The sequence below is a fragment of the Ovis canadensis genome, chromosome 3, assembly GCF_042477335.2.
Source record: "Ovis canadensis isolate MfBH-ARS-UI-01 breed Bighorn chromosome 3, ARS-UI_OviCan_v2, whole genome shotgun sequence".
Taxonomy (NCBI): domain Eukaryota; kingdom Metazoa; phylum Chordata; class Mammalia; order Artiodactyla; family Bovidae; genus Ovis; species Ovis canadensis.
In genome coordinates this window covers 4695025-4720318 of record NC_091247.1, presented here as the reverse complement: position 1 = coordinate 4720318, position 25294 = coordinate 4695025, and the positions used below count along the sequence as shown (strand labels likewise).

General features: G+C 54.4%; 1 protein-coding gene across 7 annotated transcripts in view; it reads left to right on the top strand.

Annotated features, from left to right (window-relative positions):
• The first annotated feature begins 18283 nt into the window (after positions 1 to 18283).
• The window catches only part of NTNG2 (netrin G2), a 70893-nt gene continuing 63882 nt past the window's right edge, over positions 18284 to 25294 (top strand). For 3 of the 7 annotated variants that reach the window (XM_069580003.1, XM_069579998.1, XM_069580005.1), the window contains exons 1-3: positions 18316 to 18872; positions 22585 to 22715; positions 22952 to 23641. In XM_069580003.1, the coding sequence (XP_069436104.1) occupies positions 23432 to 23641 (210 nt within the window). In that variant the 5' untranslated portion in view covers positions 18316 to 18872; positions 22585 to 22715; positions 22952 to 23431. Of the gene's footprint in view, positions 18873 to 22584; positions 23642 to 25294 lie in introns of all 7 variants that reach the window. The other 4 variants (XM_069580004.1, XM_069580002.1, XM_069579999.1 and 1 more) reach the window with 2 other exon arrangements.

The following is a 25294-nucleotide window of genomic DNA, read 5'->3' as shown; positions in this document are numbered from 1 at the left end:
TTAGCTCTGATTCATTATGAGCAACTCCCAGTTGTCTCTGGAAATGACTAAGGCAGGGACAGAAACCATGTGAACCTCATTACGTCTTGGGAGTGAGTTTCTGCAGCTTCCAGTCGGCAGAAACTGTATTAATGTCAGGAATTATCAGGCATGTTTCTTGCTCCGGGTCCAACACGCAATACTCACCTCCCTCTCCTTGTTCAATAGAACCGACATTTACTGGGTGCTGGGTACGCATCCAGGCTTGTTTCAAGGGTTTACTCAATCCTCACACAGCCTGGGAGGCAAGCCTGATGGCAGCCTCACTCCACAACTAGTCAAGCGCAAATGAATCAGTACGTCCTGAAGAACAGACCCAAACTCGCACCCCCTGCTCATCACACGCAGGCCTGAACGCATGCACGCGGACACATATACACGTGTGTGCACACTCCAGCTTCATGGGCCTGTTTAGCAACTGGCTAATACAAAAAGTTTATTACAAAGACTCACCTGTTACAAGAATCTCTCACTTTACCCAACAAGGACATGCTGTGTCCTTGACAAGGCTACTGAGGCTCAGAGAGGTTAAGTAACATCCTGAAGTCACACAGCTAGAAATGAGCAGATTATAGGATGCGGTGTTTGTTTAAAGGCAAACATATTTGCAACCTAGACCAGTTGGGATCTCCTTGGATTTGCTGTCATATGACCCGCCCCTGCCCTTCCCTGGCAGCAAGCTGGTGCTCTCCCCACCCCCTTGTCCATGGTGCCAGGACCGTACAGCTGGTGGTGACGGCTGGGGCATCACTCAGCGCAACCCCTCACCTTGTGTGGCTGCAGTCTCTCTAGACGATCGAGCCAGGCTCCCTCAGCTTCCTGGTTCTGTCTTCAGTCCTCTTTAATTAAACAGCAGCTCTCCCTGGAAAGCAATTGAATTATCCAATTACGCGCTCCTAACTTGATTGCTATCGTTCCCACAAGGGACTTGGAGACTCAGGTGTTGATGGGGCTCAACAGGACCCAGCATCCCTGAGCAGCGGTGATGGAGGTGACCCCCTCCCGCAGGTATCTCGGCTGCCATTAAACTCTCCCGAGCGGCTACTTCTCCAATGCCAAATGGCTGCAAAGGACAAGGGGCCGGCACAGCTCCAGGGCCCCCCAGCACACAGGCTGGGCCCCTCAGACCTCTCTGTGGCCCCTACAATATTCAGCTCCTGGATCTGATGATTTGTTTGTGTATTTCATCCGGCAGCTTTCTAGTAGGCATCTCCTGTGTGCAGGCGCCCGGCCAGCAGCTGGGCAGGGGAGACAGAACCTGCTGTCACCTGACCACAGCTCCCGGGCATGGCCTTCACCCCGAGTGACCAGGACGGGCACTGCTCGGTTCACCCTGACTCTGCCAGGGCCCAGCTCAGACCTCCACACAGAGGGGGAGTCAAGAGGTTACTGTGAACATAAATGATAACCATTCACATAAAGTTCTAAAGCTGTGTGTGGATATAGTGATAACTCCATTACTAAATGAGTTGCCTATAGGTAGCTAGGCTCTTTAAAATAAATGTGATTGTTGTTGATTTTTGCCTTTTTATTTTTTTTGGCGTACAGGATCTTAGTTCCCCCTGCTAAGTTGCTTCAGTTGTGTCCGACTCTGTGCGACCCTGTGGACTGTAGCCCGCCAGGCTTCCCTGTCCGTAGGATTCTCCAGGCAAGGATGCTGGAGTGGGTTTCCATTCCCTTCTCCAGGGGATGTTCCCCACCCAGGGATCAAACTCCAGTCTCTTACGTCTCCTGCATTGGCAGGCGGGTTCTTTGCCACTAGCCCCAGGGATTCAACCCCTGCCCTCTGTGTGGAATCTTAAGCACTGGACCACCAGGGAAGTCCCCCGTGTGTTTTGCTTTTTAATTTGAAAATATTTCAAACGTAAGCAAGAATAGTCAGAGAAGGCACTGGCAGCCCACTCCAGTACTCTTGCCTGGAAAATGCCATGATGGAGGAGCCTGGTAGGCTGCAATCCATGGAGTCGCTAGGAGTCGGACATGACTGAGCGACTTCACTTTCACTTTTCATTTTCATGCATTGGAGAAGGAAATGGCAACCCACTCCAGTGTTCTTGCCTGGAGAATCCCAGGGACGGGGGAGCCTGATGAGCTGCCGTCTCTGGGGTCGCACAGAGTCGGACCCGACTGAAGCGACTTAGCAGCAGCAGCAGCAGCAAGCAAGAATAGTAAAATTTATCCCTGTCTGCCCTTCACTTAGTTTCACCAATTGCTAACTTTTTGCCTCATGTGCTTTATGGCTTTCTTTGTCTTCCTTTCTGAGCATACATAATCCTCTTTGTGTTGGTATTGTTGGTGCTTTGCTGATCATTTTGGAGAAGGATGTGGAGTCATGTCCCTTCACCCATAATTACATGCAGCTCGTGTCTCCTAAGAAGAGGGACATTTCCCTTTCTTTTATTTAAAACATATTTTAAATTTTATGGAGGCAAAATTCACGAGACGTAAAATTAGCCATTTTAAAGTGAACAATTCGGTGGCATTTAGTACACTTGCAGTGGTGCGCAACCACCATCTCTACCTAGTTCTAGAACATTTCCATCCTTCTGAGATAAAACTCCTTAACCATAAAGCTACTGCTCCCATCTCCCTCCCCACATCCCTGGCAACCACCCATCTTCCTTCTGAGGGACATTCTCTTCAACAGCCTCAGGATGGTGATCAGACTCAGGAATTTAATACTGATAGGAGACTGCTAGCCTATATACAGCCCACCTGTGCCCTTTGCTGAGTTTCCCAGTACTGTTCTTTTCAGCAATTTTGTTGCTTCCCTTAATCCAGGACTAAGGCCAAGAGCCCACATTGCATCAGATTCTTCTGTCTAATCTTCAGGTCCCTTGAGATCAGTTCCTCAGCCTAGATATGTATATATGTGTGTGTGTGTGTGTGTGCGTGCACATATTATATATGTGTGTGTGCACATATGTGTGTGTGCGCACATATATATATATATATATGCTTGTGTGCTCAGTCACTTCAATCGTGTCCGACTCTTTGCGACCCCATGGACTGTAGCCCGCCAGGCTCCTCTGTCCGTGAGATTCTCCAGGCGAGAGTAGTGGAGTGGGTTGCTAAGCCCTCCTCCAGAGGATCCTCCCCGACTCAGGGACTGAATCCAAGTCTCCTGTGTCTCCTGCATTGCAGGAGGATTCTTTGCCCACTGAGCCACCTGGGAAGCCCATAATTTCCGTAAATCACATATAGGAAAAATGTTACCTTTACAGAAAAGTTGAAAAGCGAATACAGAGTTCTCTATACTCTCCACCTAGTCTCCCCAATGTTATCATCTCATATAAGAAATTAAGATTTATCGAAACTAATATCGGTAAACCACTAGAAACTGAACTTCAGATTTTGTCTGAATTGCACTGGTTTTCCACTAACGTCCTTTTTTCTCTTCTGTGACCTAGCTTTGTGCTGAGCCATAGCTGTTTTCTGTCCTTCAAGAGGATGGTTGATGTTAATGGGTTCTTTATATGCACATGTCGTTTTATTTATTTAAAAAAAAATTTTGGCCATGCCATACAGCCTGTGCACTTGGCAGTGAAAGCAAGGAGTCCTGACCACCGGACCACCAGGAAATTCCCACGTTCGCGTGTCGTTTCAGACAACTCTGTGACACGGGTGTGGCACTGCCACTCTGCAGAGGAGAGCAAACTGAGATCAGAGGTGAAGTGACTTGTCCACGACCCCTCAGTGAATGGAGAGGCGGGACTCGGACCCCATCAGCCTGGGTCTGCCGTGCTTCCCTCGTTCTGCCTTATGAGCGACACACACATACACACGCTCTCCCTCACACACACACACACATCACACTCACACACACGCACACACTCACTGTCCCTCACACAGACACATCGCTTTATGACTGTATTTAGCAAGTGGCTAGTGTGAAATTTTTTCACAAAGCATCAAATGTTAAAGAATCCTTGCTTTCCCCAATAGGGCCATTCCTGAAAAGTTGACTATGAAAGTGAAGGAAAGTGAACTGGCTCAGCCATGTCTGACTCTTTGCGACCCCATGGACTGTAGCCTACCAGGCTCCTCCATCCATGGGATTTTCCAGGCAAGAATACTGGAGTGGGTTACCATTTCCTTCTTCAGGAGATCTTCCAGGCCCAGGGATGGAACCTGGGCCTCTCACGTTGTAGGCAGATGCTTAACCGTCTGAGCCACCAGGGAAGTCCAAGAATTCACTGGGAGTAGGTTTTTAGCAACGGCTTGCTAAGTGCTTTGCATGTGTTTCTTCACTGGATCAGGATAGAATCCTTGGTGGAAATGTGTTGTTATACCCATTTCATAGATGTGAAAATTGAGTCACAGAGAAAGGAATGGACTCACTCCTAGTCAAATAGCAAGGTCTCTTAGCTGAGCCAGGATTCAAACTCAGTTCTTTTTGTCCCTGCTGCCCCATCCATAACCACTAGGCTCGACTCGCTTTCAGATCTAAAAGACCCTTGTTCCTCTGCATAGGAGCCCAGGGGCCCTCGGGGATGAGGGGTGAAATGGCCACAGGCTCCGGGGTCTGGCCATTCAAGGATGCTCAGTCTCCTGCCGCGGGGGCTCCAGTGCCTCCTGAAGCCGGTTTGACTGATACAGGGCAGCCGGTTCACTTTGTCATCACACAAACATGCTAATCCTGGGGCTCCACTTTAATAACGGGTCCAGCTGGTTGGAGCTTTTCTTTCAGCGAAGTGCGAATGCTGTTGCCATGGAATGCAGCCTTATACCCAGGGAGCAGGAATTACCGGGAGGAGAAGCCGCTCTGGGTTGTTTTTCCCTTTCTCCAAATTTCATTTCCCTCTGTGTGTTTCACGGCCGATTTTCATCTCAGTCTGCACAGAAAACTGGTGCACAGATGACAGTTTGAGTCAAGACGTCGACTTTCCCTTCCCCGTTCTCCATATGTTTACAAGCCACCCCTTCTGAGACGGGAGGGGGGACGAGATGGTTATTCCCCCCACCCTGTGTGAAAATAACATCCAAGCAGAGAGTGCACGGGATTGGTCCAACACCCTCAACATCAGCTCCTCTCTTTCAACAGGATGGTGGTCCCCAGACTTCTGTGATGCCACCCTTAGCTCCTGCTGAAACTTGGTTTAAAAAGTCTCTTACCGTGGAGAACTGACTTGTGGTTGCCAAGGACGAGAGGCATGGGGGAGGGAAGGGTTGGGAGCTTGGGATTAGCAGATGCAACCTAGTGTATATAGGATGGATAAACAATGTCCTACTGCACAGCACAGGGAACTATATTCAATATCCTGTGATAAACCATGATGGAAAAGAACATGTACATATGGATAAGTGAATCACTTTGCTGTGATGAAATCACAGCAGAAATCAACACATTACAAATCAACCATATTTCAATAAAAATTTTTCAAGTGCCTTATGAGAAAGATGTGGTTTCTCAGGCGTTGCCGTGGTAAAGAATCTGCCTGCCCATGCAGGAGATGTGGGTTCAATTCCTGGGCCGGGAAGATCCCCTGGAGGAGGAAATGGCAACCCACTCCAGTCTTCTTGCCTGGAAAATGCCATGGACAGAGGAGCCTAGCGGGCTACAGTCCACGGGGTGGCAAAGAGTTGGACACAACTGAGCGTGCACGCACCACGAGGAAGATGGGTTGAGGACCGGAATCGGGTTTGCTCTGGTTCGGTGTGTACGCGAGTGAGTGCTCCTCTCTAGCCGCGGAGTGCATGGCGGCCTTGGGGAGGCAGCGGTCCGGGCTGCTTCCCGCTAGCTGGGTGGTCTTGCACCAGTGACTTAACTACTTTGTATCTCAGTTTCCTCCTTTGTGAACAAGGAGGAGCAAACGGTCCCAGCATCAGTAGGGCAGTGGGTATCGGGATGATGGTTATAAAGCGCAGAGCCTGGCACAAGCCAGCTGCTTGGTGATGGGAGCTGGTAATGGCATCACTTGTTCTTCTCGTTACCACTCTCTCCTCCCTCCTGTGACAAAGCAGGTGGGGGATGTGAGGGTGGAGAGGGAGGGGAAGGAGTAAAAGACTCAAATGAGTCATAAGAGGTCCCTGCCTTAAAGTTCTTCACAGCCTAGATGAGAACGTGAGCCATATGTCCAAATAGCTACGATGCAAGTCAGATCATGACCGCAGTGCTCACAGCCTGTCTGCCCAGCACTCACAATGTGCGTGTACGCTCCGTCACCCAGTGGTGTCCGACTCTTTTTGACACCATGGACTGTAGCCCACTAGGCTCCTCTGTCCATGGGACTTCTCAGGCAAGGATACTGCGAAGGGTTGTCATTTCCTCTTCTGGGGGACCTTCCCGACCCTGGGATTGAACCCATGTCTCCTGTGTCTCCTGCGTTGGCTGGCAGAGTCTTTACCACTGAGCCATCTGGGATAATACGGTGTTTCAGTTGTAGCTGATGAACCCTTGTTGTTGTTGTTTTGTCCCAAAGTTGTGTCTGACTCTGTGACCCCATGGACTGTAGCCCGCCATGCTCCTCTGTCCATGGGATTCTCCAGGCAAGAATACTGGAGAGGGTAGCCATTTCCTTCTCCAGAGGATCTTCCCGACCCAGGAATCAAACCCAGGTCTCCTGCCTTGCAGGCATATTTTTTACCGACTGAGCTATGAGGGAAGACCCAGCGATCTCGAGTAATACACATAGATCTCTTCACCTCCTATCAGAACGCTGAGAAGATCTTTCAAAGTTGTGATTATCCAAGTCTACATATATCAGCAAGAGCTGACACTTGAGACCATTCTATTCAGGAGACAGAGAGAAAGTGGTGGGGGGGGGGCGGGTAGAAAGATGAGCTGGGGGTGGGAACAAGGAGAGGAGACAGAGGGAGAGGAAGCAGGTGTGTGCACTAGCAAGAACTAGAAGGAAATTTGATTTTAAATATTCCAATTAGCAACTCTACTGATCCTATTCATCTCCTAATTACTCAGCTTTACCTTTGTGCATGGGAGTCCTTCCACTTCTCACTCACTGCTCATCTACTCAAGCAACACACAGGGAAGCCCCAAGAACAGTGGAGTGGATAGCCAGTCCCTTCTCCAGAGGATCTTCCTGACCCCGGGATCGAACCCAGGTCTCATGAGCAAACATTTACTGAGCACCTAGTATGTGCTAGGCACTGGGAAGTCTGTCGGCCCAGACAGGCAAAGCCTTCCCAGGTGGAGCTTGTCGACCCATGGGGAGCGTGGAGGAGGGGCATCAGTCACCTGGAAAGAATCAAGAGAGCGCCTGAGAGTGTAAGCAGAGGCTCGAGTGGGAGCTGCAGGGTCCTGGGTCCTCCATCGTGCTCACATATCACCCTCCCAACCTGTCCGAGTTTTATGAAGGCAGAACTAGGTCAGTCATGGTTTTCATCCTTCCCCAGACAAGGCACATGGAACAGTCTCAGTGGGAACTTGCATGAACAGCCATCACTTCCTAGCACCTGCTGGGGGTCAGCCCTTGGCACTCACAGCCATTTTAATGCTGCTTGGTTGCTATTCTTCTTTCAGAGATGAGGGGACTCAGAGAGGTGACATTTCTCATGGGGAAGCTAATGGATGGCAGAGTGGGGATTTGAACTCACACCCCAAGTCTCATCCCTTTCAGACCTCTTTCCATCAACACCTGCTGCCCTCTGGACAGCCCGAGGAAGGCATAGGCTTCTTGGAGTCAAGCGGGCAGTCAGGAGTCAAGAATGTAACATCTTGTGATGCTGAAACTCAAGAGCCCCCTGACTCAGCAGGGTATTAATAACCCTGGCTGGTCCCTGGAGTATGACTCTGCCAGGGATGAAGACAGAAACATTGTATCCACCCGTCCTGCCGCCCCGGGCAGCTCACACACCACCCCTACCGGTACTCGCAGTGTCTCTCCCCTCTCCTGGCCAGAGGCTTCCTAGAGCCAGTGCTGGTCCGCACCTCCAGCCCCCAGTACAGAGCTCGGCATGCAGCAGGCGCTCGCGAATGGACGGCGGGATGGGTGGATAAACTGATCCCAGACCTCTCACAGCAGCACTCCCAGCTCCCCTGCCTGCCTCATCATCTGTGTGATTGCATGAAGAACGTTCAAAAAATGCCGTTTGCTTGGTTCTTTTTTTTTTTTTTTTGCTTAGTTCATTTTAACATTCACCCCCAATTAGAAGTATTCCCCAAGCATCTATTAATATTTGTGTCTGGTACAGTTCTGGGCTCTGTACAGGCAGACAGAGGCTCATGCCCACACTCAGGGGATGCACAGAGAGAAAATGCGAGATCCACCCGGCCTGACCCCTCACGCCTCCCTCTGCCAGACAGACATGACAAGTCCATCACCAGACAGCCATGACTAATCGATCATAGCACTGTGTGTCCCGATGACCTGGGATTTCCTTCAACACAGCCCTCTGGGTGGTCCGTATTGCCCATTGAGATTGGCCCCTGTCTCTGCCCCCGCTACGCTTCACCATCCTGGAGTCTATTTGAGCGAGAGCAGAAAGGGCAAGCAGGGGAAAGTTCCCTCCTCTATGAGCAGAAGCCTCAACGTCCTCTGGTTATTAAATGCAGAGTGGTGGGTGGGCTTGGCTGGGGAGAACCTCCCAGTGACAGGAGAGGATGGACTCTGAAAGGCCCCCTCGACTCTGCGGGTGGGAGCTGCACTCTGAGACTCCCATGGAACCGGAAGTCATCTTCCTGCCCTGCTGTGGGGAGACCCCAGCGTGGCTAACCCGAGGAGCTGGACCCTGAGGGCTGGCACCCCTAGAGGATCCTGGGGGACAGTGGAGAACCACAGCAGCCCAAACTCTGGGCTCTGTGTCTATGTGGGGGATGTATAATCAGCAGTGATAAGAATAGTCAGCCGTCAGCAGGCCAGTCCAGGCAGGTGCCAGGTGAGTGCAGGAGTGCGGGTAGCTGCTGGGTTGGCAGGGGGGCGGGGTGCCTAGAAGTTTCCAAGGAAGGGTCCTGGCTGGGCTGGGAAGTGGGGTGGCAGGAGTTCCCCCAAGGCTCAGGACTGGTAAATGCACGAAACATTTCACTATTTCAACAAACGAAGAGACCATCCTCACACGGGCCAATTGAAGAGCACAGCCCTGCCTGGGGACACCTCGTGCTACGAGGGTCTTTCTAGAGACCACCCTGTCACATCTGGCTAAGGAGTTCCCATCTGTGCCCAAGACCCCGCAGGTGGGGAGTAATTGGTCTGCACGTGCTGGCCCCTTTAGCTACACAAGGAGGCCTCCCCACCATGCGCTGTAGAGGTGTTTCCAGAGCCAGCTCCGTCCCTTTACCCGCCACCGCCTCTGCCTCCCCCGTGACCAGGCTCCCGTCCCACCTGTGTGCGCACGAGGTGTGTTAATGTCAGGCTTCTAACAAGCCCACTCCTGACGCGCATCTCCCCTCCCGTTAGGGACTTGTCACTCGATCCTTTGGGAAACATTTGTGGTGGGAGAGCTCAGACTTTTGCATCAGGAGGTGGAGGTTTATGTGAAAAATGTTAGAGCTGGAAGGACCCTGGGGCAGCACCAGCTCAACCCCCTCACTGGACAGTGAAGATCCTGAGGGCTGGAAAGGGAGACCCAGGGCTCAACCAGGGGCCCCCAAAGTTCACAGGGAACAGAATTGCAAAGAGAAGCTCCCCAGTTGGGGGTTGTATGTGTGTGTTTTGGGAGGGGGTAGTCAAGGGCACTGGCTGTGGGATCGGGGGGGTCTGGGTTTGAATTCCAGTGAGACACTGGGGCCAGATGTTCCCTCTCTGAGCCTCAGTTTCCCCATCTGGAAGGTGGAGGCAGATAAAGTCCCTCCCCCAGAGCCTGGCACCTGGTCTGCTATCAGTCCACGGAGATTTTCTTCAGAAACCCCAGCAGCATCCTGACCTTGGCCGAGAGCAGTGGCTGCACCATAAGGACCAACAGTGAGCCTGGGGGGTCATGGAGGCAGGCTTGGAAGACAGGGGTTCATGTCTCCAGCTTCATCGTGGACTGTGATTTAAGCTGGCCTCGAAGAATGAGCTCAGCTGGATCGGGGGCAGGGGGACATCACCCAGTTTGACTTGGAATTACATTCCCTTTGGTTTCTGGTGTCCCCCTAGCTTAGCTGTCTCATGAGTTCAAAGCCAAAACTGGCCTCTCCCGTTTGATTTTGGATTTGGATTCAGGAATTAGCAGGGACAAGATGAAAGGAAATCAGATACAGAGTTTTGTTTTAAAATAAACAAAAATTAAGATTAAAAATAAATAAATGTGTAATTCAGGGCATCCTCCATGGAGTGGGACGCTAGAAGCCATGTCCTTCTAACCATCAGGTGACATAAAAAGCAAAGCACTGGGTCAGGTGACCAGTCGGCTCACCTTCACAGCCCTGCACACCCTGCACTTACCAACCAATCATGGAAAAGGAGTGAGGTGGGACCAGGAGGCAAAGGAGCCGAGGAGGATCCTAAGGTGAAGACAAAGGCTCGTGAGGACCCTGAGGAGTTGAGGAGCCCTCCTGGGCATGGACATCCTAGAGGTCACAGGTGACAGCATCAAGGTCAACAGAGGGCAGGGAGCAGGGCCAGCGACAAGCTGTCTCCATCCATTAGGCCAAGTGCCACTAAGTGAGGAATCAAAGCTGGTTCCCAAGACCAAGAGTCACACTTGATGAGCAGTGCAGCTGGCTGGAGGGCCCCCACCCAATACCCTCCTTCAGGCAGAAAAGACTGACCAAGAGGTTTAAGAAAGAGAAATGCCTTCTCCCAGCGTCAGTCCCTGAAAGCCCAGACGTGGCTGGTTAGGAGCAGCCCCTCTCAGCAAGACCCAGGCCAGGAGCCAAGAGCCACGGTCGTAGGGCTCTCAGAATTCAGGGGTGGATGGCGGAGAACTTTGTATGCCATGGTGGCCTCCTCACGGTGGACGATTTAATGAGACAGTTGTTGCCTGCAACACGGCTCGTGTGCGTGTGCGTGTGGCCAGGAAGGAAAGAGTCAGAGGGAATGCCTTTCTGTTTATTTCTCTCTCTTGCTGAGGGTTGTCCTTCAGAATTTCCAGTGGCCTTTGGTTATAGGCCTCCTGCTCTCAGCCTGCCCACGCGAGCGATCGTCTGCCCCAGGCTTTGCCTGTTGGCACGTGGTGGGGACCGGAGGGCAGCCGAGATGCTCAGAAGCCCACTCCGTCACCCTCAGCTTGCCAGGAGGCACGGGAGGGAGAGGGCAAGTGTTTCTATAACTGGGTGAATTGTTCTTGCGATCAGCACATGTCTGAGAGGAAGGCCCAGCATCTGCTGCACCCAGATCACTGGTCCTGATCACCTGCCAGGTAAGAAAGGAAAATGCTTTCTTTCCTCTACACAAAGAGTCAGGGGTCAGAGCAGGAGGAGGTCTGCAGGAGAACGGGGGTGGGATGGGGTTGGGGGGCTGCTTCCTCCCGCTGACAGTGCGTTTCCATCTCTCCTGGCTGGGGTGCACATTCCCCCACCCCCAGCAGCCCCTTTAATTGCCTGCAGGCCTGGGAGTGGGGTGTAGGATTCTACCTGTGAGGGTGGGCGTGGCTCCTTCCTCCACACCCCAGCTCTCCTGCACCCCCCACGCTGAAAGCTGGGTGGGGGGGCGGGGTGGGGACACACCCCACCAAAGCGGATTTGTGAGAAGAGATCATGCGGAGAGCTGGGCTGGTATCCCTGTGTATTTCCCAGACTTGAGGAAGCCCGTGTTTTTCTGACGCAGAGCAGTGTCCTCTGCTGGGCCACAGGCTCCCAAAGGGCTTTGGATGCCCCCCCATCGCTGGACAGAGGGCCTCCTCAAAGGAGACCACCAGATCGACCACTGATGGAGCGCTTGCTCTCTGCCAGCATGAAAGCGTTCGCAGTGTTTCTCTGTGAATGCTCCCCAGTCCAGTTTAGTCGCTCAGTCGCTCAGTCGCTCAATTTGCGACCCCATGAACCGCAGCACGCCAGGCCTCCCTGTCCATCACCAACTCCCGGAGTCCACCTACACCCATGTCCATTGAGTCGGTGATGCCGACTCATCTCATCCTCTGTCGTCCCCTTCTCCCGCCTTCAATCTTTCCCAGCATCAGGGTCTTTTCCAATGAGTCAGCTCTTCACATCAGGTGGCCAAAGTATTGGGCAATGCTCCCCAAGCCCCAGGATATAGGTGCTGTCGTTATGTTCACTTGAGAGATGAGAAACCGAGGCTCAGGCAAGCAGGAGTCCAGGTCCGGGTCCCCATGAGCCTGGGTCTTACTGTTCTTGGCGCTCATGGTTCGAACTTATCTCCTATCCTGAGGGTTCGGACGTGCCTCTGCAGCTACTGCTTCTCCTGCAGTGTTTTTTGGCAAGCCTGCCAAGCTGGCACACTCACACTGGGCCTACTCACGTGGGCTTACGTACCTGCATGCGCACAGACTCACACACACACACACACACACACACACACACACACACACACTTCCCCAGGCTCCACTGCATCAGCCTGACAGTATCTGGCATGTAGTAGATAGTAAGTGCTTAGTAAACCCTTGGGGTTTCCAGGTGGCACAAGTGGTAAAGAACCCACCTGCCAACGCAGGAGACATGAGAGACACGGGTCTGTTTCCTGAGTCGGGAAGATCCCCTGGAGGGGGGCATGGCAACCCACTCCAGCATTCTTGCCTGGAGATTCCCGTGGACAGAGGGGCCTGGTGGGCTATGGTCCATGGGGAAGCAAAAAGTCGGACATGCCTGAAACCGCTGGGCTGCACAGGCAGCGTGATGCCTGTGACACGGATAATCTATCAGATTTGCGGGGTGCTGTCACACGGTAGGTGCCCTGCTGGGAGGTGTGTCCTGAGATCTGTGCTGGCAGGGTCAGCGCGGTGGCCTGGCCCACCGACAGAGGGAAGCCAGTGCTCCCCTGCACGCCCATTTACCAGGCAGAGGAAACCCAGAGACTCTGGGAGCCACTGAAGGGCAGCAGATAGTTCTGCCCGTGGGACCTGTGGACCAAAGGCTGACTGTCTGCAGGAGACACCATGGGGACCCCCTGGGCTGAAGCCCTGGCGGTCTGACCCCCCAGAGACTGGGGGTGGTTGGGATTCTTCTTTGCAGCAGCCACCCTCCTGTAGGAGCCGAGCAGCTTTGATGGGAGGACACAGGCTCTTCCTCCTGGGCCGAGCCCTCTCTGTGCCAGGCTGCCTGGGGCTCAAGAACGGGACCGTCCACGTGGAAAGGGAAGCACACCCAGCCAGGCTTCAGGGGGTGGGGTAGGGGAGACGCCACAGGCCAAGGCGGGCATCTTAGAGCTGGCCTCACATCCATTCAACAGAGCCAGTTCTGACCCCTCACTGCTCGCTTGCTGCATGCCCTGGAGAAGTCACCGAACCTCTCTGGTCCCCAGGTCTTCTGCTAACAAGTGGGGTCTGCAACACCAGCTCCCTACCAGAACCACTGGGACGAAAACCATCCTGGGAGACTCAACTCAGGACAGGGCGCAGACCCCGGTGAGTGCGGCCACGAGGCCTGGGCTCAAATACTGCCCCTGCCTTAACCCCTAACTGACTCCCCCAGGACAGACGCCTCCATCTCCATTCTCTTTGGAACAGTGGGGCAGACAAGAGCTTCTTTCCCGGTGTAGGGGCATAGCAAACGTGTGAGATTATCCGTAAGTGCTGTGCACCAGGCCTGCTGTGCAATGCCGGAGCCACCCTGTGTTAAGCCCTTTCTAGAAGCCAAACAGGCTTCAAGCAGTAGCTCATTAAACCCTCACATCAAGCCCAGGCGTCAGATGCTATTCTGATCCCCGTTTTCCAGAGGTGGCAACTGAGGCTGGGCAAGGGGAGTCCTTTGCCCAAGGTCACACAACTGGAGAATGGTCAGAGTGGGAGCCCAGGGCAGCTTGATTTTGAAGCTCTAAACCCCAACCATGACTATACCAAGTGCTCGTCTAAGATCCGAAAGGAACCCTCAAGGTTGACTGGTCAGCCCATTTTACAGCTGAGAAAACTGAGGCCTAGAGAAGGGAAGAGATTAGCCTAGTCACAGAGCAGCTGTTGCTAGAACCAGGCCCATGTCTCCCACTACTCACATTTATTGAGCACATACTATGTGCCAGATTTGAAGTGCTGTATATGTATCACTGCATGGAATTTCTTTTCAAACAAAACTTAATTTTAATTGAAGGAAAATTGCTTCACAATACTGTGCTGGTTTCAGCCATAGGTATACATGTGTCCCCTCCCTCTTTCATCTCCCTCCCACTTCGTTCCCACCCCTCTAGGTGGTGACAGACCCGCGGTTTGAGTTCCCTGAGTCATACCGCAAAATCCCATTGGCTATCTATTTTACGCATGGTGGTGTATACTGAATGTAAATTTTACAATAACCCCAGGAAGAGATTTTTATTAACCCCATTTTTCATTTGGGTCAACTGAGGCAGTGGGGCAGTAACTTATTCAAGGTCACACAGCTAATTAACAGGAGAGGGAAGACCCACACCCAAAGAATCAAGCTCTAGAACCCTTGTCAGTGCCACTGGGGGTACCAGCTCCCTGCGAAGCCCGGGCTGGCCTTGCCTTGCAGCCGGATCCTAGGCAGACTTACAGCCAAAGAAGGGTTGGCAGAGTTCCTGGGGCGTGGCCACCATGAGGCAAGGCAGGAGGAAGCAGAGTCCCCAGCTGCGTGAGGCGCTGCCTGAGCCGGAGACAGGCACGGAGCTGAGGCTGGTGAGCTCAGTCTGCCCCCAAACCCTCAGCCCCCTGCCTCTGCAAAGAGAAGTTTATCCAACAAAACGCAGGCGAGCTAAGAACACGTCTTGCTTTATACGTCTCTTGTTGTAGGCAGCGCATATCTTGGGGGAAGCGTGGATGAAAGGCACCATATAAAATGCAATCAATTATGAATCACCATTACTGAATTAATCACATGTATGATTAATACAGTAATAATAATTAATGGGAGTATGGTCTGGAGATTAGAGCTGAGAACTGGCCAGGAGGAGTCGGGGTGCTTCTTAACAGCCTCTGCCGCTGCCTGGAGGTGCTACCCTGGGGAATGCCCTGGCCTTGGGTCTTGGTCTCTCCTGCCCCTGGCCCCGCCTTGGCTGTGGAAGTCAGGGGCTCAGGAATGCCTCCAAACCCCTAGATGGTCCTGGGGCTAGTTCCCAGGATCTTACCACCTATTTCCAGCACATCGCAACTGCTCAAGGTCAAGGGGACAAATCGAAACCTTGGCCTGGCATAACTGAGAAGGGAGTGAATCAGGTGAAGGGTGAGAATGTGATGGGGGTGGCTTTTGAGCTTACACGACTTTAATCAGTGGTGTGAGCTCGTTTTATCTGTCTGTCCTTTAGTCTGTGCGCATCAGGGTTTGCCTTCTCTTGGAAATCCCCGGAGGGGCTGGACCTCATCTGTTACTGCGCATTGCAAAGCTGGGAGGTCATTTGTGAGTGTGACTTTATAATTTCCTGTTACTTGTCTTACCCCATGCAAGCCTATTTTCTCATTGTGAAGGAGTCAAGCAACACAGAAAGAATATATATGTAATAAAGCATGTCATTCTCCATCTCTCCTGTTCCTACTTTGGTGTCTTTATTTTAAATACACGTATATGTACATATTTATCTATTCATCCGTCTGTCTGTCTATATCTGTATACATATCTCCTTTGTTTAAACAACATAGGTGGAATAAAATCAAATGCATTATTCTGCAGATGTTTTTTAATAGTAGATTCAACATTCACAATTTGAATTTAAACTGTGCAATGGAGCCAAAACTCCACCAACAAAGAGGCTGCTGCGAGAAGGGAGCCAGTAATCATGGGGGGGGGTGCGGGAGAGATTCATTAACCCTCTCCTGCCCCTGGTGCTCAGCTTCTTTTCATTGCTGGTGAAAGGTCGTTTGTCACAAGATACCTTAATGAAATTTAAAAATGAACATCCCTTGACCACCTGGTCCCTACATGGCTAGAATCCTATTTGTTTCCCATCTTGGAAAAAAAGCACTTTATGAGTCACTAGAAAGGGATGCTGTCTCCCGGAGGTTGCTATGGCCTGCTGTCAGCCTGGCATCATCGCCCGGGGACCACCTTCTGGGGCAAATCCCCTCATTATGCAGAGGGAGAAACTGAGGCTGGACGTGATGGCCCCAGGCCATATGGCGAGTAGGGGCGGAGCCAAGAAAAGCCCTTCTTCATTCTGACTCTTTCCATCACTTCCAGGATCTGGAAAAAAGGGAGACTAGAAGACAGGTTTGGGAATGGGTCCGCAAATAAGTCTCTTGGCATCAACCCACTGGAGAGGCAGGGGGTGCTGGGGAGAGGAGGCTGCAGAGACATTTTAAACACCGTTTCAGTGGCATACAGCTTTGCACATGGGTCACTTAAACCATCCAGGAAATAACAGGAGCACACCCCAGGTCCCTCCACCGCGTTTAGGTGAATCATGAATAAGAAGCAACCTCCTCCAGTCTCGTTGGCTGTCCTGACAGCATCCAGACTGGATGATGGAGGAGCAGGGCGTTTCCCAGGAATTGATGACCCTGCCTGGGGGCGACAGCGGGCTGAGGGCCGGCCTGGGTCATCACTCACCCTGCCTGGGTGGGAGCCCTACACTGTGCCCGTCGCTGCTGCCTGCAGGCCAAATGCTTAAAAATCAAATTGCTGAGATGTGTTCTCCTCCACGGAGCTTCCTCCTGCTGGATGCTTTAAGGCCCAGGGAACAGGTAAGAAGGGGCTGGCAAGCATCTGGTCTCCTGGACAGCTTTGGCGGAGGGGGCGGGGGGGGGGGGCGCTTCTCCAGTGGAAGGGCTTTGAGACCACTTGTGGGAGGAGGCCCTTGATGGCCTTGTTCTGTCTGCTCCTTGATAAAGGAAAAGACTCACCATTCACATCTCACAGATGGGGAAACTGAGGCCCGGAGGCAATCTGCGCCTCGCACCCCAAGTCAACCAGCAAGTCAGGGAGTTGCCGCAGAACCTCACAGGGGAGCCCAGGAGCCCTGCCTCCCAGGCCAGCGTCTCCCTCAGCTGTGTGACCTTGGGCGAGTTACTTCACATCTCTAAGCTTCATCGATTACTATAACTTGGGACTTGACTAATAGGAGTTAAGTGCCAGGTCTGTGGGGAAGAACCAGTGGATAAGACACACCAAGCGGTTTGCATGGATCCTGGCATAAAGCAGGTGCTCAATAAATGTTAAATTATGATTATGACTATTAAAGCAGAGGACAGTCTTGAATTCCACGTCCACTCTGCAACAACCGGCTAAACGTTACTCAGCACCACAGCCCCCTCAGCCAGCTTGGGGGGAGCCCAGAGAAGGGAAGGGTTAAGGCTGGCAGCGGGGTGGGGGCCCCAGGGGCACACCTTGCTCTTATCCCTGACACCCTCGGTGACCTTGGCCCAGTCCCTCCTTCTCTCTCTCTCTCCGACCTCGGGCTCTTTGTTCCTGATGCTTCCCAATGACAGAGCCGGCTGCCTGAGCTGCAGTGAGAACCCACCCGGAGCGCACCCGGGAGCATCTGAAAGCCACCGGTGCCCCTGCAAGATGGAGACAGCTCTCCCCACAGGCCTGGGAGGCAGCCCGGAAGGAAACCTCCGGGGTGGGGGCCTGGGGGCGCTGAAGAGCCCCAGGGGGCTGCCCAGTGCGGCCAATCCCCCGGCCTCTGCCTAGGCCCCTGCGGGAGTCCTCCCACGCCCTCCTCCCAGGCTCGCCAGGGAGTGAGGCCCCTCCTGCCCCCTACCCCGCACTCCCTCCGGAGCTGGCTTGGCTCCGTCAAAAGCAGGGCCCGTCAGGGTGGAGGCGGCGATGTGTCAGCTGGTATTCAGGCTCCGCTTGTGCGCTCAGATGGTCCCCCTCCCCGTCTCCCCAAATCCACCCACCCACCCCTTTACCCACTGCTTGGGGCCTTCTGGGTGGCAGCACTTCACAGAGGGAGACGGAGCAGCAGCCTTGAGCCCCTGGCTTGTTTGGGGGGCGGGGGGCGGCGGGGGGCGGACTGACTCACTTGGACCCCTCCCCCGGGGCCGATGGGGCAGCCCCCACACCCATGGGCGCTGGCACCCGGTCGGGCCCCCGGGGTTTGGGGAAAGGAAGCCGCAGCCCCGCGGCGCCTGGCCCGAGCTGGCTGAGATGCGCTCTGTGTGCGCGGACCCGCTGGCCCCCCGGCCGGGAGGCGATGTGTAGGCTGCGACCCCCGCCCCCCCAGAGCAGGCTCGTTCCCGCGGCCGCCCGCCGGGGCCACCCTGGCCGCGGGCCCGCCGGGACGCCCCTGCTCGCCGCGCCCCTCCCCGGGCCGTGGCGCGTCCCCCGAGTCTCGCAGTATTTCCTTCCTGCACCTTTAAGAAGACCGCTGCTCCGTGGTGGGATGGTGTGTTAAAGCCACACAGAGGAAGTTACGCAGCCCGGATCAGACCGGGAGATAAAAGCCCCGATGGTGATCGTGAGTGATGGCAAGAGGATTTAGCCTCAGCATTAACTTGGAGCGGAGTGCAGGGGGGCAGTGAAGCGCCCCGGCCATCTGGCCCGCGCCGCGCCCCGGGGGGGGATGCCCCGGCGCCCCGACGAGCCGCCGCGAAGCCCACCCGGGCCGGGGGCTGCCCGGTGCCCGAGCGCGGGTCCTCTCAGAGCCGCCCAGGGGGCCCCAAAAGTTTGCACTTGTTAGCGGCGACCTCCGGCTCGGCCCCCGGCGGGCGATGCAGGCGGCGCGGGCGGCCCCCTCCCCCGGCCCGAGTCTCCGGGACGGCTGCGGGCGGCCCCCCCGGCGGCCGGAGGGCTCCCCAGCCCCGATCTGACAGCTACAGAGGCGGCGGGGGGAAGGAGCAGCGGCTCGCAGCCCTCGGCCTTCGCCCCCACCCAGCGCCAGCCAGACGGGGGAGGCAGAGCGCCGGAGGGTGGCGGCCTCCGGGGTCTCCGCTCCGGGAAGCCGCTCCGAGCCGGGGTAAGGCGGGCGGGGAGCGCCCGGGAGGCGAGCGGGGTTGGGGGGTGGATATGCTGCAGCTTGGCCAGCCTGCTTTCATTTTTAAAGGGCTTCGGTGACCGCGCAGGCTTTCCCGGGGCCCGGGAGCCACTTAACAGTAGCCCAGCCGAGGCTCGGATGCAAAAGTTATTGGTGGCGACTGCTACTAGCGGAGGACCGGAGTCGCTTGGAGAGGGGTGTGTGAGTGTGCGTTTGTAGCAGCATCTTAAAGGAGTAGCTTGCCTTTCGGGGCTGGCTTTTTCCCCACCAGGGTCTTTTCCCACCATTTGTGCGAGTGAGTGGGGCGGGAGGGTGGATGTTAAGAGAACGCCTGGATGTGTTTGTGGAAAGGAAATTAACCCTTCCTTCGCGCAGTTCCCCTACCCTGATTGAATCGCCACCCTCTAGAGCCACGCCAATTCCTGCCATCCCCTTCCCCTCTCGGAAAACTGGGAAAATGTGCGAGTTGCGCAGAAAAACTCTTGCGTTCCGGCCGCCGCTAGAAACTTCTTTCGGCGCCTGGGAGGGGTGGGCTGATGGGGAGGATTATGCGCCCGGACCGGCTCGGGGACAGTGTGGAGTGGAACCTGGAGCTGGGTGGCGCGCGGACTGTGGGAGCAGGGGCCGCGGGACGCGGGAAGAGGACCGCGGGCTCGCAGGGTCCGCCGGCTCCGGCTCCCGAGTAAGTTGCCTGCCTGGGGGCTGGGGGCGGCGGCGGGGTCGCTGCCGGCTGCGGCGCTGGGCAAAAGGATGAGAGTAATTGCCGGGCGCTTTGCTCGGCGTCTCCTAATTAAGGAAGGAGGTGCCAAATGAGGGGGGCACCCCTCGGCGCTCGCCCGGCCTTTATTAAAGGTGTGATTATTAATTGCTCCGGGGTTTACACTCAACTTCGGAAAGACAAAAAGCGACGGAGGGCTTGCCGGGCACGTTGCCGTGCGAAGCACGACGCCTGCAGCCCACCCGAAGCGCGGACTCTGAACCCCTGGGGTCCGCGGCGGGGAGCTGACCACCCACCCCACCAGTAGCCCCGTGCCGCAGCCCCACACTCCCTGTGGAGGCCTCCTCGCGCCCCACCCGCCGCGCTCAACTTTTAGGGGTTGCCTGGGAGCTGAGAGGGCTTGCGGCGGGGGGAGGTGGGCATCCGGAGCCCGAAGAGGCTGCCGTTCCGAGGCTGGGGCACCCGGGCGGCCAGCAGTGGGATGCACGCTCGCGGGGCGGCGGTGAGCGGGTGCACCCATGGGACCGGCCCGGGTTTCGGGGGCGGGGGGGCGATGGTTAGAGTTGGGAGGGTGGGGTGGGACTGGAAGGTGACCCTGACCGCATCTGAAGGTAGATTTCACCCCCTCTTCCGCTGTCCGGCTGGGAAGGAAGAAAGAAAGCGGGGTGTGGGCTGGGTCCCAGGAGAAACTCCCAGCTCCCCCTCTCCAGGGACCACCTCTAGGGGGTCCCCGCCCACCAGGCAAGTTTCCCAGGAGGCGAGGGCCCAGCCGGCAACTCGGGAGGAGCTTGCTTCGAGCCCAGCCAGCTCGAGAGGCGCTAATTCAATAAGACAGAGAAATCTGAGTTCAGAAATCCTGGTAAAATCTAATTTTCGGGTTTTAATACCCTGGCTATCAGCCCCTCCCCCTCCCCTCCCGTTCCTGAGGACTCTTAAAAGAAAATAAAGCGCATTGATTCTATTTGTTTCTGGGAGCTGCAGTTTCTTAATAATATCAGGTGAAGATTTATTTTCCAAGGAGAAAACAATCTACTGGGACCCAACCTCTTACTCCTGAAATTTCCTATACTGGCTTCTCTCTCCTCGCTTTCCTCCTCACGGTGCCGAAGACTCTCGCGTCTCTCCCCCTCCCGTTTTTTCCTCTTTGGCAAAAACCGACTGTAATAATATTCTCGTGCTGAGCTCACAATTCCCTTATGGTGCCAGCAATGCCAGTTGACTGACTAGTTGTAAACACGGTTATTGCCCCCCTCCTGGGCAGATTTTGTGGTTGTTGGCCCCCCACCCTCACCGCGTTTTCCAGGGAATGCATGGCATTTAAGCCAACGCAACTGCAAAGCAATTAATACTTCGGCAAGGCATGCTGCCTCGTGGGTCTGGCGGGCCTCCTGGCCTCCGGGCCTCGCTGCCTCCCCACGTCCAGCAGCGTTCAGGCTGGGAGCATCACTGCAGATGAAGGAAGCCCCAGGCTGGGTGGGTCCTTCCTGGGAGCCGAGAAGCCTGGCGCCCTGGTGTCCCGTATCAGGAGCGCCCCACCTGGGAGTGAACAGTTGGGAGCCTGCGGCTGGAAGAATTAATTAGGGACATGCTGTTTTCTGGGCAGCACAAAGCTCAGATAGAGGCATCCAAACCTTTGCCGGCCGGCGCTATTTTATTTTTACTACATTTTCTCAGGTTGTAAAAATAGTCTCCAGGCGGATTCTTTCTGAGAGTTTTCTAGCAAGGAGCACATTCAAGGCCAGGAGGACTCTGTAACACCGTTTCTCTCGAAACAGCCAGAGGTGAGATGTGAAAATGTGTCCCCCTGGCTCCTCATTCATCTCCATCAAGAGCCCTTCAGCCAGAGAGAGGGGCAGGGGCTGCCTTAATGCAGATTTATGATGCCCCCAGCCTGGAGCGTTGGGACCTAGGCTGGGGACTCCGCCTGGGGAGGAGCTGAGCGGCCAGACCCCATTTGGACAGTGTCCCCAGCCCTCTAGTTTGTCATTTGGGGCAGGAGTGGGTTTGTGTCTGGATGGAGAATGGAGGAGCATGGAAACGTAGTTGTCTCTTCAGGACCTTCTAGATACAATGGCTGAAGAGTCAGGTGAGCGGTGAAGGTAGCATGGCTGCTGCAATAGTTTGGGAATTTAGGTGCAACAATCAGAGACATAATTACCAGAATTAATAACACACATGGCTCTGGTGTGACTCACTGCAGTAACCTTTACCCTATTTATTGGCTAAATATTTCTGGCCAGGATCCCTCACTGGGGGACCAGATTCTCCTGGGGATATATCAAATGTCTGGGAACACATCACATTACTGGAGTCGTTAGTTATATCTATTTAGGGCTTTTAAATAATTACAAGTAGCTTAAAATAGTAAAGCAATAATCATAATGGTGACCTGTTTATAAACATACCCTCTAAGGATGACTGCGAAATTTTGGCCTCGATCGGAAAAATCTAATAGGACACACCATCGTCACTTCCGTCAAAGTATTCAACATCCCTAGTTCCTTACAGTTGAAAATTAAATTCACCATTTCAGAATTTTGGAGACAGTTATTAGCACCTGGTGTGTAACTTTTGGCCATGCGTGGACCGTTCTCTATCTGAGCCTGTCCACACAGCCTCATCGACACCTATAATTACAGCCTCATCTCTGCCTTCAACGGTTTTGACATTTTGACTTGTCAGTGGCAGTATTTTAAAGCCACCATTCCGTCTCGGCTCCTGGGGCTTTTTAGAAAGTCATTGACCCCAAACAGGGACGCTTCTGCTGACCTCAGGACCCCCAGAAATAAGGAGAAAGCGCATCGCCTTCTTGAATAATCTACCCCGTCTCCAAATGTGCTTCTCCGGTATTAATGAAAATAACCCAGTTTTCTCCAGAGACCTTGCTAATGCAGCTTCGTGTTCTGCACGTTTTGCCAGAGAGCTTTTGTTCTTCTACGTCTTTATCCCCCTCTTTCTCTATTTAATTTGTTGCAGGTGTTGTTGCTAATGAGCTCTCTCTCCTCCCTCCCTACAATGAAAGACAAGCCAGACCCCGGGTACCTGGATGGACTGGGAGCTGAAGTCTCAGAAACTTCCTGATAAGTTGCCGATGGCTACCAGCCAAGGTCAGCTGCCCCCATTAGCGCCTGTCCCCACCAAAGCAGAGCCCAATAAGGTGCTCCCCAGTTAACACCTCAGTCGCTGCTTTTCGTGCTTCGGTCCAGCTGTGATTGTTGTCGCTTTCAGCCCATATGAAAAGAAATCTCTTTCACTGGCCAAAATGCCAAGTCCAGTCCCGTAGGGGGACGTGTGTGCAGCTAACAGGTACGCCGCCTGATTTTGTTTTATCTTTACAATGCAGGCCAGAGGGTTGTTGTGCAGTTGTGTTGAGCACACATCACACATGAAAGGGCCCTTAAAAGAGCTGGATTGATTGGAAGGACAAAAATTAAAAGCAATCCGATCCGGCCTCATGCCAGATCCCTGCGGACTCTCTCCATCTCCCATTTCCATCCACGGTCACAATTGGAGCGTTTGCCTGATTTGATCAGATTCACCTCTGGGAGAGGGGTGATGCCAAGGTGAGGAGGACGCCAAGTTGTGGGCAACTTCTTGATCTGCCCATCAACACTCTGAGAAACACCGGCTCTTGGTTTTCCGTATCGGCCTCTTGGAAAAACCAAGTTTCCTCGCTGTTTGCAAGCTGGCCGAGTCCCTGGGACATCTGGCCTCCGTCGCCCGGTAGATGTGGCTCTTCCATGCTGAGGCTGTGCGCCCCGCCTGAGCCAGCTGCCGCCTCACTGGGCCCCCTGCGGGCCGCGCCCCTGGGGACTGCGCCGCCATGCTGCGCCTGCTGGTCCTCCTGCACTGCCTGCCGCTGGCCTCCGGGGACTACGACATCTGCAAATCCTGGGTGACCACGGACGAAGGCCCCACCTGGGAGTTCTATGCCTGCCAGCCCAAGGTGATGCGCCTGAAGGACTATGTCAAGGTGAAGGTGGAGCCCTCTGGCATCACATGCGGAGACCCTCCGGAGAGATTCTGTTCCCACGTAAGTCGGCCCCCTGCTGTGGCCTTCCCTCAGGCCAAGTGGGTGGGGGTGGGGGTCTGGGCCAGACCCTTGGGATGGGCAAACACAGCGGGAGGACCCGGACGCCAGGCTGACTTTCCCACCTATAGGACTGGGACCGTCTCTGTCCCACCTTGGAAATGCGCCAGAGCAAAGGCTGCCCTGAGGATGCTGGGGTCACGTGATGCCGTTCTTTGGGGTGGGGAAATTCTTGGCCTGGTGATCACTGGATCCTCTCCTCTGGGAAAACCACCAAACCACCACTGTAGTCATAGTTGCCCAGCCTTGCAGATAAGCCCCGCCTCCCTTGTAGGAAGTCAGCATCTGGGCGAGCAAGCAAGGTGCTATTTGCAAGATTGCACTCTGCCTTCCCCCTGTTCATCCCTTCAGGGGGCCACCTCCTGGTCCACCCAATCCAATCCAGGAAACCATTTGCCAGGTGAGGAGAGGCCAAGCGCCCTTTGCAGGGGAAGGTTTGGTGGAAGTGCAGAGGGGATTCGTAAGGGAGGAAGAAAGGGGTCAGATCAGGGTGGCCGATGTGCAGTGACCGCAGTCACTGGCTAAGCCAGGGGAAGGGAGGCGTTCCAGTGGGTGTCACTTGTCTCTAGTTGAAGATGGAGTCAGAGCCACAGGGCACATCAGTGCTCTGATAACAGCGACAGTCATAACCGTGGGGGTCATTTACGCCAGTCCCCAAGTGTGGGGCTTGAAAGCTCACTACGAGTCATTCCTTCGAGTCCTCACTCAGCTCAGCTGGGTTGATTCTGCGTCACACAAAGTTTCAAGGAGTGAGCTCTGGACCAGTGGCATCTCTGAGCTGCTGTCCTTTAAAGTGTGTACCCAGAGCACACACTCAGGTCACCCTAACGAGTTTAGTTCACCCTAACATGCTCAGACTAGGGACTGCCCTGGTGGTCCAGTGGTTAAGAATCCACCTTGCTATGCAGGGGACATGGGTTTGATCCCTAGCCAGGGAACTAAGATCCCACAGGCCATGGAATAACTGAGGCTGAGTGCTGCAACTACTGAAGCCTGAGCACTCTGGAGACTGGGTGCCACAACTAGAGGGCCTGTGTGCTGCAAGGAAAGATCCCACGTGTCACAACCAAGTCCTGATGCAGCCAAGAAAATAAGTATATATTTTAAAGTAAATAAATAAAATAAAATGCTCAGACTAGGGTCTGGCACAGAAGAAGTGCTCCTAAATGGTAGCTGTTGGCATTCACATTGTACAGATGGAGAAACTGAGGCCCAAAGTCACAGCCCAGGAAGTGGTAAAGCTCTGATGCGAGCGTCTGGCTCCAGAGTCACTGAGCTGATCTGCCTCCCAAAAGATGCCTTCCACTGGGCAGAGCCCTGCAGGCCCTGGGTCAGGCAGGAGGCTGGACAGGGAAGCCAGGCTGCTGAAGCCACAGGAAGCGCTCAGTGTCATCCTTGGGTGGTTGCTGCCTCCATGTGTCCTGGGGGAGCCTCCAGCGCTCTGGGTTTATGGATGGACTGAGCGGGTGTCCCCACCGGGCTCCTAAGGATGGCTCAGTCCCATGGGGTGTGTGGATCCTATCCCGGAGCAGTCAGCCTGGGGAGGGGGGTTCCCACTGGGACGGTCCGTGGTCAGGAGGCTGTCACTGTGGGCAG